Source organism: Drosophila gunungcola, unplaced genomic scaffold, assembly GCF_025200985.1.
Source record: "Drosophila gunungcola strain Sukarami unplaced genomic scaffold, Dgunungcola_SK_2 000018F, whole genome shotgun sequence".
Lineage (NCBI taxonomy): Eukaryota > Metazoa > Arthropoda > Insecta > Diptera > Drosophilidae > Drosophila > Drosophila gunungcola.
In genome coordinates, this window is record NW_026453200.1 from 1341465 (window position 1) to 1356346 (window position 14882).

The following is a 14882-nucleotide window of genomic DNA, read 5'->3' on the forward strand; positions in this document are numbered from 1 at the left end:
AATATTTTTTTATAAGTAAATAGTGCTAAAAAAATGATAAATTATTGAAAATTAAAATTTTAGTGCTTCTTTTTCGTTAAAGGACGGACGAATGTTGAGTTCTCGATCCTTATTTTAATTGATACATTGCAGAGGGTATTATAATTCTGACCCTACAAAGTATTCCTGATCAGCTATTTTCCCATTGAAAAATTAAAGTAAAAATTGGAACTTCTCTATTTAAAAATTGTTTTATTTCTTTTGGATATACTAATGGTTAAATAATTCAGAATAACGCTTTTAATTTTATTCAAATCGGCCATAGGAACGATCGAATATTTAAGCTGAAAATTATTTTAGTCGCTATGTTTTTAAGCATACACGTATACAATTTGATGTTTAGATGTTTTACAGAATATTTACTTTTCGCAAAGCTGCAAAGGTTGGGCTTGCCGAAGTTTGTCTCTTTTCTTGGTTAACCTAAGCGAAAAAGTGAAGATGCATGCATAGAGTATGCCCTCAAATCCATTAATTTGTATAAAGTAAAACGTAGATGAAGCAGTCAAGGTGTCAAAAAATATGATCGTTTTGTTATGAATATTTTTCGATTATGTTTTCACCAACTCATATGACGAAGGAGCACAACAGATAAAGCCGTAATGCAGCCTTAAAGTTCGGGTTAATACGTATTTTATTAAAATTGCTAGTTTTAAAGTTTTAAGTTTTGTGCAGAGCTCGCAAATAAAAAAACGATTTTCTACGGACTTTGATCGGTCACTTTCGACCAAAGTGTTTTTATGTATTTACGAGTTATTCTGTGTGTTTGCCAGCGTAACTTAGTTCCTATTCATATGCACTTAGCAGAACACCTATATTCTATGCTAATGCTAGTTGCTTAAATGAGTTTCTAATAAAAAAAAATGTTTGTCTGTAAAATGAATTTTATTCCTTTCCTACATAAGATCTTAATCAAGCCACTTCCTTTTCCTTTCTCGCTCGCAGTAAAAACAACACTTTTTGGAGACACTTATTTCGCAGTCGACTTTAAAAAACAGTTTTGATATGAACACTCAATGGAAAGTGTCTCATGGAGTTGTTGTTGGTTTATTCTGTTGAGTCGAGCACTTGGACAGAAAACCGCGAGCGAACTACAAAAGAGTTTCTGTCAAGGAATGTCCGTGTAAAATGTAATTATGTTTTGTCAGTGTGCAGATTGAATTGGAAAAATCGGTTGACGGTTATTTGCGAGCTCTGGTTTTGTGACAAATCAAAATTTGCTTTAAAGTATCCTTAAGAGGGTTCTCTGGTCTAGAAATTAAAAAAAAAACCTTTTTTTTATTTTTTTTTATATTGAATGCATAGAATTTTTAAAATATGATTCTAAAAAGATTTTTTAAAACTTGAATTATATAATGAAATACAGCAGATTTTGTGACGTGGCACCGGAGCCATTAAAAATTATGAACGCGTTTTTCTCGAAACTACTATTTTTGAGGTGGTTAACATGATATTTCAAGTACTGAACCCTTTGAAATTTGGTATATATCTTGTTTATCTTTACCGCGTCTTCCTCGGGCTTGAACAAAATTTGATTATTGGTATTTTAAAAATAGTTGAAAAGGTCGAAAAATTGGTTAAAAAACATTTTTGGTTTTCAAATCGAGGCTGCTTTGATATTTTTAATTTTTTGGTAAAAGGTCAAACCGATAGCGGCTTCTTTATTAATGAAGAATTTGTTTGGATTTTATTTTTTTCTGATCTTTACATGAAATTATGTCAACCAGGACGCAGCTTTTTTTTAAAGACCCCACTCCACAGGCCTGTATGTCGGCAAATATTGGGTGTTTTTTTTTAAATTCTTTTTTTTTTTTTTTTTTTAAATGTATATAAAAAACCATATAATACTCCCTTAAGGTGTTATACCAGTGTAACCCACGAAAAATAGGGAGCGGTCGCTCTTTAGAACGCTGCCATTCAAAAATTATTTTAGGTACGACCTAGTAAATTGTGAACTATATGAAAATATTGATTTTTGAAAAAGAGTTACACTGGGTTAGCCCTTTAAAAGTTCAGGTACTCCTAGCAGGGAGCATAATGAATATAATTAAAAAAAAAAGTAAATATAAGAACAATTTATTAAATTTTTACAATAAAAATTAATTAGTTTTTAAATTAAACTTTTTTAAATAAATATAAAAAATAAAATGTTGTTCTATTGAAAATGTTTATGAGATGTTTGCATTACATTGTTATTTTCAGTTTTTATAATAAAAATGAAAAAACATTTTCTTTTATTTTATATTTATAATAAAAATAAAGAAAAATAATTATTAAACTTTTAGATTTGCAAGCTTTTCTTGAAAGCTTTTATGGGCCTCATTTTTTTTGTAAATTATAGCTTTTATTTACATTCCCTTCTTCTTGGCATACCCTTACAAATTTTTTTAGCGATGAAACTTTTAAAATTGTTTTTATCAACGCTTGTAGCTTTACAAAGAAGTGCTTTATAAAAAGTTATGAACTTCAACTTAGATATGGACGAAAACACCAGAAGACGAATTACTATCATTCTGAATATTTTCAAACTGCAAATTTTTTTTTAGCTGCAGTTACTGGCTGTAACAAAATAGTAATAAAATATTTATGGTCTCTTCTATATATTATGATTATGAAATTTAAGTATGATAAATATGAAATTAGGTTAGATAATACTGATTCGATTTAATAATACATGAACTAAAAATTCACAACTTCAAACATATATCGTGCTTAAATTTGTTTTATGTTAAAAAGTAACTTGTTCTCAAGGCACAAAATTGCAGTTCTGCGTCACAAAAAAAAACAAATTTAACTTGAAGGCCAATTAAATTTTGTTCATAACATTAAGGTATCGCAGTACATAGCACTAGGTAAGCACAATTATGCACATCACTAAAAATCAATAAAATAGCTTAGGATTAAAAAATAAATCGTATAAATGAAACGGTTTTTTAAATAAATCACTTCGCACAACAAGAACAAACAACAATGAGATCTTGTTCAAAGCAGATATCAGGGTTTCACAAAGCTTAATTTTAAAAAATGTTGGAATTGATAAAAAAAAATATCAAAATAATTTAAAAACTATATTATTTTATGCCTTTTAAAATATAATGTTTAATAAAAACGGTATACCTTGAACATAGGAATAATTTATCTTTTAGAGCCTATTTCTTATTTCACATTAATTTGTCACCCAGGTTGACATCGAGGCCTTAAAAACAAAATAGTACTCTTTATGTTTAAAACGGACCAAATAAAAAAACTACCTAAGTACATCTTATCAAATATTATATTAATATTTATTAATGAAAACACATCTCATAGAGTTTAAACTAAATGAGGTCATCGGCACTCTATTATTGTCAAGTGATAATTTGCCATAAGTGAACACGCTATTGCCGAATAAAAACCTTAGTAAAAATATAAACCAAGTCATTACTTCATGCAAAATCGCGAGTAAAACATTTTTATATATTGTATTCGTTGAAAAAATGTACCAGGTAGATTGAGGTTTTTCCTACCCTATAAAGTATATATATTCTTGATCAGGATCAATATTTTTGATCAGGATCAATAGCCGAGTCACACTGTTCGTCCGTATGAACGTCGAGATCTCGGAGACTATAAAAGCTAGCGATTTCAGAGTTAATATGCAGACTTTAGTAATTCTTATGCAGTGCAAGTATATTTAACAAGAAAGGAAGCAAACATCGGCAAGCCGAAGTTTATATACCCTTGCAGCTATTGCAAGAATTAAATATTTTTGAAAACATTAAAATTATGATTTACTTGCTTATATGTCTAAAAACATTGAAGCAATGATGATTTGCAGCTCATTATTAGGTAGTTATTTTATATAATTTTTTTATTTCTATTGGAGCTATATGATATAGTCGTCCTATTTTGATGAAATTTTAACCGTAATTCTGAAATATTTAACCATTACTATATCTCGAAGAACTAAAAAAAAAATTAAAAAACAGAAAAGTTATAATTTTTTTTCATTTATTTTTCCGTTTGTTCCTATGGGAGCTATATGCTATAGTCGTCCGATCCGGCTCGCTCCGACTTATATACTACCTGCAATAGAAAGACAACTTTTGGGAAAGTTTCATGCAGATAGCTTAAAAACTGAGAGACTAGTTTGCATATAAACGGACGGAAAGACGGACAGACGGACATGGCTAAATCGACTCTACTAGTGATGCTGATCAAGAATATATATACTTTATAGGGTCGGAAACGTCTCCTTCACTGCGTTGCAAACTTCTGACTGAAATTATAATACCCTCTGCAAGGGTATAAAAACGTGGCTACGTCCAATCTATAGTCGCGAAAGGATCTAGCGATTATAGTTTCCGAGATCTTGACAGACAGACAGAAAGACATTTTAGATCGACTCTGCTGTTGATCTCTATCAAGAGAATGTATCCTTAACAGGGTCGGAAACGCTTCTCTCTGGTACATATTTTTCAACGAATACAATTTTTCCTTTTACTTTACGAGTAACAGATAACTAGGGCGGGTGTTCGGGCCACCACACAAAACCGATCATACAATTTTGTAAGAAAAAAAGAGTGGTAAAAAAACAGGGTCATTTGAAAAAAAATATCTCAGCTTAAGATTTCCTTCTTCATTGCGTTTAACATGTGCATAAGGCGTTCGAGTTCAGTTAATTTTTGAGGAGATATAATATTTGTATAACGCAGTGACACTTATTGTAAAAAATATATGTTCTCAAGCACTATCACCAAGAACAGGTGAGTCGATGTAACCTGATCGGAAAATGAATTAAAAAGAAGAGAAGAAATACCCGTTTTATCTTGCGCCATATGCCAAAGTGAATTGACAACACTCACCGAAACACACGCAATAACTAAGCACATCCTTGTCTTAGAGTGACATGACAGTGGCCGTGGCCCAGTTTAAAAATAAACTTGTTCTGCATGGGCAGACCCGATCAAGATTAAATATATTTTATACGGTCGGAAGCCCCATCTCCTACCTGGTACATACTTTTCAACGAATACAATATACCCCTATACTCTATGAATAATGGGTATTAAAAGGTCATACCATTTAGATGCCATATTAGCAAATGCTCAGATTATATCAATATCAGAAAATGTTCTTTATCTTGCAGAAGGTATTATAAATTCAGTCAAAAGTATGCAACGCAGTGGAGGAGACATTTCCAACCCTAAGAAGTACATTCTTGATCAGCATCACTAGGATGCTGTCGGTCTGTCCTCCTATGCGTCTGTCTGTCCGTCGGTTTCTATGCAAAATACTCAGTTTTAAAGCTATCTAGATTAACATTAAAGTCGGAACGAGCCCGTTCGGCCGACTTTATTATATAGCTCCTTTTAAATGTATAGAGTAATCGATTATTATTCCAAAATTACGGTTTAAATTTTGGTAAAACGGACAACGATATCATTTAGCTGACGGAGAAACGATCGAAGAACTTAGCGGAAAATCGACAACTTCATTGTGTTTTGAAACATATAGATATATAGTCGTTTAATAGAATTTTATTTTATTTTTATAATAGCTGCAAGGGTATGTAAACTTCGACTTGCCAAAGTTCGCTTCTTTTCTGGTGTTTGAGTAGAAATGCTATTAAACAGGCATTATTGAACTTAATTTTATTATAGTAATACGGCTATAAAATATATTAGCTGAATGACTATATCATATAGCTGACATAAAACTTTCGTAAAATAAACAAGAAAATTGTCAATTCTTCATTGTTATATAGGCATATAGACATTTAACTTAAAATAAGCTATAGATGGTTATTTTAATATGATGAAAAACACAACAAAATCGTATCTAGTTCTAAGCGAGCATCCAAAAGAAAACACAAAGTACGTTTTATATTGCCGCGATTCCCTGGCAGGACAAATTTGCAATACGTAAAAAATAATATAACTGGCTCTAAAATGTTTGCAAACCAATAAATCAATAAATAATTTTCATGCATTAAGTACATGTATATAGTGGATGAAGTACTATATACATAAACAGGAGCTATTTTGTAAACCCTGATATGCTTTTGTTTTAATTCTTTGATTTGTTATTTACTGGTTTGGATGCTGAAGCAATTTTAAGATGTAAAAACTCGTCATCAATTATTCAGTATATTGATTCCTGGATCGTCCGATGTTTTTATTTAGCCGCTGCATTCATTAATCTGGATCTACAAATTGACATATGTCGGTGGTGCCTGAGGCGACAGCTGTTGTGAACATGCGCTTGCTGCACCACCACCTCCTCCAGCTGTGACCGATATGCCATTTAAAGATGCCACTCCGTTTCCATTACTGGTAGACATCAATTGTACATGTGTATGAGAAGACGAGGTGGATGATGATGAGGAGGACGAAGATGACGAGTTGGGCAACATTACCGTACCCCCTATGCCACTTACAATAGGTGTCAGCATGCCAACACCAATGCTGTTGGCTGCTGTACTACTGGTGATGCCAACGCTGCTGCCATTGTTGCTTACAGATGAAATGACACCCAAGTTGGGACTTAATTATTGGCCAAAGAGAGTCAATAAAAAGTCAAAAATTAATGTGATTAACCATTAGTATTAAAAGTGTAAAAAACATCAACAACATTTTTAGCTATTTTTTATACCATATATATGTGTGAATGTGTTTTGGTCACTTGAAAATAAATAAAAGTAAGACCGTTATAGTCGAGTAGCCCGACAAAAAGATAACTGGTACTCAAGTCAAAAAATAAAACGTACATATGTAATTGACTGCTTTTAAAATGTAAATAACGAGGTTAATTTTTTATCAGCCCTTGGTGCTGATTGACCCTAAGAACTATTGGGTTTTACAATTTCGTATAAGGTGTTTTTTATTCGTTTTGACGTTTAACTCTTGAGAAATACGTCTTTTAAATTTTAAATCAATCCATTCAAATTTAACCGATAATTGAGCTCTGATAGAGATGCATCTGTTTCATATACAAACATATTTTTTGTAGCGTTGAAAGGCAAGGACCAATTTTTGCACGAAAAAATTATTTGGGAAAGGTAAAACGGAAAATTATATATAAAAAAAAATAAACCAAAAATGGCTGCATAAACTGTAAGCAGTAAAAAGAACTTACAAAATGATTTCATCTGGCGCCAGTTATAGAAAATCATACAAAACGGAAATAATTGAAAAAAATTTATTTAATTATGAAAAAACTTAAATTCATTTTTTTAAATAATGTAAGAATTTTAGAATACTTTTTAAAAAATTGTAAAAGGTTGTACAGTTGCGTAACAATCAAAGCCCAAATTTTGTTTAGACGCCTAAGCAGGGCCCTTTTAAGGTCTTGTTTTAAATAGTAACTCTAATAAAAAGCGTTTTGAGTTTTTTTGACGAACTGAAAGGGCAGTTGGGATCTATCTAATGGTCGGATTCCATTACATTTTTTTCACTTTTCAGTCAGTTGAATTTTGGAACGCAGTCTGCAAATTGACAAAAAAAATATATTGCACACACTTTCTTCGTTTTGCTTGACCATGTATGTGTTCAACTCACTATTTCGTTCCTCAGTACCAACAAGGATGCGCTCACTGCAAAACTATTTTTAAAAAATTACTGCTTAAAATAAGTGTCCTAAAAATTTTTTTTTGCATGCATGCGAGAAACAGAAATAGATCGAAGATGTGAACACAATTATTATGTAGGATAACCAACCAGATAATAAAATCATTATAATACACAATGTGTAATACACCTACAATGATTTTTGTGTTCTGAATTAAATTTAAAGAACTTTTAAAAATACACTTCTGTTGGAAGTAATTGATCAAAGTAGTCCATGAAAGACTAAACTAAAGAGAACTCGAAAAAAAGTGTCTAACTCTAAGCGGAACATATGTTAAGCAAAACTCTTATGAATGCGTTTTTTACCGACTCAACATTAAAGTGTCTGTAGATAAACGAATTTCTTTCGGACACTTCGCAATGGCTGACAAAAAATATTGTTATTTGCAAGCTCTTGTGATTTCACGTCGAATGTGCATGGTAAACCGGAATTAAACCGGATAATCGCAAACTTGAAAACAATGCATTCCAAAGCACAAACTATTAAATTAATTGTGGCATCTCCATTTTCAATAAATATTTTCGAGGCGAATGAGTTTTAAAACACTTTTTATAGTTTTGCAGTAAAAATCTTTCAAAACCTTCCGACATACTATATCTGAAGACATCTATAAGTATATGTATATATTCTTTATCATCATCAAAGTCGATCTAGCCATGTCCGTCTCTCCGTCCGTTTGTTTCTACGCAAACTAGTCTCTCAGTTTTTAAGCTATCGGAATAAAACTTTATCAAAAGTCCTATTTCGTTTGCAGGTATTTAATTGGGTCACAACGTTCCGAATCGGAAACACTCAGAATTATAGCATCTTTGTTTTAAAGTATATAGCGATTAACTTTTTTTAAATTTTAATTAATTTTTGTATCTTAAAATTTTAATTTTATAAACAAAAGTAGGAACGATCGGAAAATGCATCAAAATATAGACATTTTATTTGAAAAATTTGGCTTCTATAAAAGCTGCGAGTGTATGTTAACTTCGACTTGCCGAAGTTTGCTTTGTTTTTTGTTCCGAATACGTTTGACAGAATGTGAGAAATGTGCAAGTGGAATCCGCTATAAGTCCTAAGGGGATATTCTGATCTAGAAATTTAAAAAATTCGATTTTTCTTTTTTTTTTGCATATTTTGAAAGTGAAAGTGCATATTTTGTGACTTGGCGTCCGAGCCATTATAAATATTTTCTAAACTTAAAACGCGTTTTTCTCGAAACAATTTTTTTTTTTTTGAGATGGTTGACATGGTACTTCAAGTTCTATTAAACCATTTTTTTTGAAATTTGGTATATATCTTGTATCTCTCTATCGCGTCTGCCCAGGACTACAAAAACATTTGATTGTAGTTATTTTTAAAACATTTTTAAAAGTTAAAAAATTTGGTCAACCCGATCGCGGCAACTTATTAAATGAAAAATTTGCTTGATTTTTTTTCCGATCTCTACAAGGGTTGAAATCATGTCAACGAGGTCGCACTCCACCGGGCTGTATCTCGGATAATTTTGTTTTTCTTTTTATTTTTTTGTATTCTTAAAATGACAATAAAAAAACATAATTACTTGAAAAAATTCCCAAAATCCAAGCTTCTAGACCAGAGTACCCCTTAGATAAGAATATTTTTCTATGAGTCGTTTTACTAGTTTTTAGACTGCGTTTGTTTCCTGACAGCAAAATAAACATCTCCCAAGGACTTAAAGTTTTCGAAAATATAATTGTTGCTTTTTGCAACTCATCAACTCGAATTCATATTTCTTCCCTGCGCTGTCCTTTTGGCAAGTGGTTGGATATTGTCCTTGCTTCAAAAGTCACTTGAAGGCGAAATCCACCTTCGTTGTTATTTACATTTTATTCATAAAGTTTTCTTCTTATAGGTTGTGATATCATTATTTTAGTATCACTTATGGATATTAGTTTAAACTAAACAACAAAATATGTAAAACATAAAAAAAAAAGTTATTATCTAATTACAGTCTTGTTTTTGCGTCAAGTAAGGTCATATTACCCCAATTAAAGAATAGTTAAAAGGATATAGCAGAATGGCAAACAAAAAAGTCAAGTACGATGTGGCTCGAAAAGACATATGAGGTATTCTATATAGGGTTTCATTTCGTGCAATTAATAATATTTGTCGCTTTGCTTATACTGACACACTTTATAGTAAATATAACGGTGTAAGCCTATGTTCTTGTGTTAAAATGTGGAGAATTTCGTAATTGTTCTAATAGGTGCATAACAATTTCTCAATAAAAATATCACTTAACATAAACAAAATTCACGCAAGACATCAAAACCTTGGAGTATATCTTTGTAAAAATGTATGTAACAGGCAAAATCAACAGATGTCAACCTATTGACTATGTTCAATTTGTAAAATTTTATTTTGGCCATAAACAAAAATATTTTATTTTTCTTACGAGCTTTCTACATATTAATGAAAAATTTAGTTAAATCGAAGAGGTTAAGTGTCGTCTTATATTTCATGTAAATTAAAGTCGCGACATTGTGCCAATATAAACATGGACGGGGCTTCAACGTACATGTACATATTTTACTTTTGTAAATAGAGCAGTCTTTCACTCTCAATATTTCTCTTTATTAAATTGCAAACGCAAAATTCTCTTGCAGTTAGTTGCAATTCGAACTCCAGTGATAGCAGAAGTTGAAAAAAAATGGATTAGAAAATTCTACGGTCAACCACAAAAATAGAATAAACTAAATAAAGAAAATAGAACCTGAGAGTATTTTTAAAAATATCCGGCGCATTTAACAACGTAAGGTCAGACGCGATAATGGACCGCTTAGAAGCCAACACGCACCTCGCCATCAACCTCTGGATAAGGTACCTTCTAAGTTGCAGACGCGTACAATTATAATGGGGCACCACCTTTCTGGTGCACACAGAGACACACCACAAGGAGGTGACCTCCCACCCCTACTATGGATTATGGTGGTTAATGACTTAGTCAAGAGATTCAAGAGAAGAGCCCCGAAAATAACAGCATAGGCAGACGACATAGGCTTAATTTTAACTGGAGTTTGCCCTACGACTCTTAGCTCCTTGTTGGAATCAACTCTTAACTCACACATGTGAGTGGGCAGGAAAGATAGGACTCAGTATCAACGCGGATAATCGATACAAGGTGCCGAAAAGGACCCCATCAAAAATCGATGGAACCAGGCTGACCCCAAAAACACAGGTCAAATACCTCGGCATAGTAATAGATAGCCAGCTGACATGGAGATCCAATGTAGAGGAACGGGTGAAAAAGATGATTAGCAGCATGTGGGGCCTGTCACCTGCTCTATTGCAATGGTTCTACATCTCGGTGTGCGTCCGACTTTGCTTAATAGAGAACTAGTGTGGTGGTAGGCTACAGAAAAGAGGACATACAAAAAGCTTACGGAGAAAACTCAGCGGCAAGCAATGCTCTGCATCACGGGGGCGCTGAGGTCAACTCCCACAAAAGCACTCGAAACTATACTCGGAATCGGCCCCCTATATATCCTGGCCTTGTTGCAGCAGGCACTATGTCGCTGCAAGGATTGGGTCACAGTTCAATAGGCCGGGACTTGGTCAGTACAACCGACTAAATAATCCCTCAAACTCACTTAGAATTCGAAAGAACAGCTTTTTTGGGATCTGATGACTGGAAAAGAACCCAAGAACAGGACCAACACATCAATATATACACCGAACGCTCCAAGATGCAAGGAAGAGTAGAAGCGGGCTTTTCCTGCACAGATCCAGAGATCAGGCTATCCTATGGACTACCGGGCCAATGCAGCATATTCCAGGCAGAGGTCTTTGCCATAAGGAAAGCAGCGAAGGTTGCACAGAACACAGAACGTCCACATGACGTGGTCAACTTTTTTGTAGACAGCGATGCAGCGATAAGATCCAAAAAATCTACTGGCAAGCAAGGAAGCACTAGATATTATCTTGTTGGGTGATTCTTATTTAATAGTTTAATAAGCCCTTATAAAGGAAGCACATTTTGTTAGTGCCTAGTTCGGAAGTACACCAATGTAAATATTTTAATAATTGAAAGAAGAGGGTGGAATTTGGGAATCTGCAGCCACTTCATCTACAATTCAAGCTAAGCTCTTCATAACCCCCACTTGGTTTCGCTCATTTGACGTGACTCCTACAGGCGACATTTGTAAAAAGTACCGTTGTGTACGCGTTGCTCCTCCTGATTACATGCTAAAGTTTATCCTTTGGCGGAATTCTCCAACCCAGTATACTCAGTTATTCAAATTGGACACAGTAACATACGGAACAAAACCAGCATAATTTTTTAGCTATACAAGTTAGCGGTGGGTGAATGTGCTTCTTGACCCCTGGGTTCAGCCATAATCTTACGTGATTTTTGTATGGACGTTATGATTTTCGGAGTCTTAAAAAATTATCCACCAGACTATTGGTCTTTTAAAGCGTGGACATTTTCGAATTAGAAAGTGGTGCACCAATTCATCAGATTTTTCCGTCGTATTCCCAACGGACATAACAAACACTCTTGGACTGGTATGGGAACCACATCGAGATAGTCTTTTATTCATATTTTCGCGTCATATTGAATCTGGAAGCCACACAAGCGACCCACTAGGGCTAGTCGGGCCCACTTTAACAGTAAAGTAAAGATAAAAATAATATTGCAAAGAATGTAGAGGCACAAGTTGAAAAAAGGATGAAAGTTTGCCGCAATCGTTGGAAACAGCATGGTCGGAGTTTTGCAAGGCAGTTTCTGAGGGGAATTTCCGCGCTATGTTTTGCTGCCAGGAGCAAAGTAATACCCCTCAAGCTTATGGATGCGTGGGCCACCTTTTCTACATCAGGAAAAGAGCAAGTGACCTAAGCCGTGTCTTCCAGAAAAAAGGCTTCCTGTTCTGATATGTCTCTTGGATTCAGATACAATGTTCGCCAAATAGTTCGTATTCATGCGAAAAGTTCAAAAGGCACAGTTAGTTCCAGGCGATAGAACCTTCGAGCAGCCTTCCTTCATTGTTATACTTTTTACATGAACATTGATTAATTCGCTTAGGCTGTCGACTTCGGAACACCACTCTCAGCATTGAGGCTCGTCACGCAGGCCCACAATCACTGCCCCCTCTTATTCGCTTGGCCGATTATTGGCCTAAATTGGCCTAAAATCCATAATTTGTTGTAGAGCAAGACCTCGTCTCGTCAAATATGTTATGGCTGATCTGCAGAAAATGAGCGTATGTGCAAAATCACCAACAAAATGCTATATAAGCGTCTTCATTTATTTTTCCACCAAGAGGTTCGGATGGAGTTTGTCAAGGATCTTTCAACTGCTGAATTTCTAAGTGTCGCCACGCGCGGATCTCCACGCTGCATTTGGTCTGACAATGTGTCCAAAATTGTTGGCGCTAGGATCGAGCTGAAGGCATTACCGCAACTGTTTGGAAGCCAGCAGCACAAAGAGAAAGTACATGATTAATACCTGGCAAGCTGTTTTGATTGGTGTTTTATACCTCCTCGCTAGCCTCATTTCGGAGCGTTTTGGAAGGTCGCCGTATAAATGGCTAAGCACCATTTGTATCGCTCGTTGGGATCAGCTGCCCTGAGCTTCGCACCGTGGTATGGCAAATCCAGGCAATAGCTAATTCCCGTACTCTTGCACCACTTTAAGATAACCCTGGCGATCTTGGTGTCCTTACTCCAGGACACTTTTTAATTGGGCGACCACTCTTTATGTTTGCTGAGCCAGCTCTTGTTGTTGTTGACAGCTATGTTCATCCGGCTAGCCTTTTGAAAAAGATGGAGTGAAGAGTACTTGACAGTAATTCAACAGCGTGCCAAGTGGTGCTCAACGGGACCATCGGTCAAGAGAAACAAGATGAACGACATGGATGAAGGCCTACCAGCGCTGAAATGGCCTATAGCAAGAGTCGCCGAAGTCATCCCAGGAGCAGATGGCGTTGTTCGAGTCGCGACAAGAAAAATTAGAAGGACGCCTACAAAGTTTTGCACCCTTTCCGTTGAGTACCGTGTTGAAAGCCAAGATCTTTCAATAGGGGGAGGATGTTCGGAGCTAAAGCTAATAAAAGCTTTTGTAAATAGAGCAGTATCTTACTCTCTCAATATTACTCGTTGCTGTTAAGTTAGAACGCAGTCTGTTAAGTCACTCTCGCTCTATGCTCAAATTCTCTTGTAGTTAGTTGAATTTCGAATTCTAGCGATAGCAGAAGCTGACAAAAATATAATAAACAGAATAAAAAAGTAATTAAATTCGAACTTTAATGTCGTGTATGAGTTCTGAATGAATTTATGATGAAAAAGCTTGGCAGTTTATGACAACCTCAAATATCTCAAAAGCAACTAAATTAATAATATACATACATGGTAGAACTAAGCAAAATTATGAATTTAAATTTGGAGACAACACTGTTCTGTCCTGTTCTAGATTCTTTTCTAAAAAAATGTATTGTAATTTTTCAATTTTTATTTTACAATTTAAATTCCATATATTTTTCTTTTTTAAAATTGGCTTTAATATTGGTTGGCTTTAATATTGGATCCAAAAACAAAGACTTCTTAATCATATTACACACATTTAAACAAATTGAATATACCATTTATTTTTACACGAAGGGGACACGATATAGAAAAAATAAATATTTTGAAACAAATTTTTTCTTTGCATCGTAATTGTAGTGCGGTTCACACAAAGTAATTTGATAAAAATAATTTTTATTTCGTACAACAGCATCGAATTCTATGGCTCAGTCTGTAATGCTCTCAATAATAATTTAGAAATTAAAAAAAAAAAATGAATTTGAAATTGAAGTTTTTAACGCCATCGGAGTGGAAAATGCTTGCGTGAATCTTGTAACACGTCCTTTGCAGCAACGTTTTTAAGTCAATTAATGTACAAAACAACGTACTTTAAAAAAGCTGAAACATACCTGCATGGTTTGCACCATTGATTCTGTTGATCCAGTCCAAAACGGGCTCGACATTTTTTCATATTATTACCTAGGAAAACAAAGGCCAATTTAATATAGTAATATAATCTCAATTATTTCTGTTAGTAATGTTAATAAGCTATATATCGGTTACAAATTGATGTGATTATGAACAATATCTAATATGGGTTATCTCTGCTTTAAATTATTTTTACAAAATCATGATTGATGATTACGATTACAAAACAAAATTGTTGTTTTATAATTCTTTAAACTTATTTGACATACTTAACTTAAATAAACAAATAAAACTTA

The 14882-nt window shown here is 33.9% G+C and overlaps 1 protein-coding gene across 16 annotated transcripts in view; it reads right to left on the reverse strand.

The window, feature by feature from the left end:
* LOC128263730 (protein pangolin, isoforms A/H/I/S) overlaps positions 1 to 14882 on the reverse strand; it is an 82207-nt gene that overhangs the window by 8875 nt on the left and 58450 nt on the right. For 9 of the 16 annotated variants that reach the window (XM_052998849.1, XM_052998851.1, XM_052998848.1 and 6 more), the window contains one exon: positions 14568 to 14637. In XM_052998849.1, the coding sequence (XP_052854809.1) occupies positions 14568 to 14637 (70 nt within the window). Of the gene's footprint in view, positions 1 to 6108; positions 6561 to 11322; positions 13851 to 14567; positions 14638 to 14882 lie in introns of those variants that run through there. The other 7 variants (XM_052998852.1, XM_052998842.1, XM_052998841.1 and 4 more) reach the window with 4 other exon arrangements.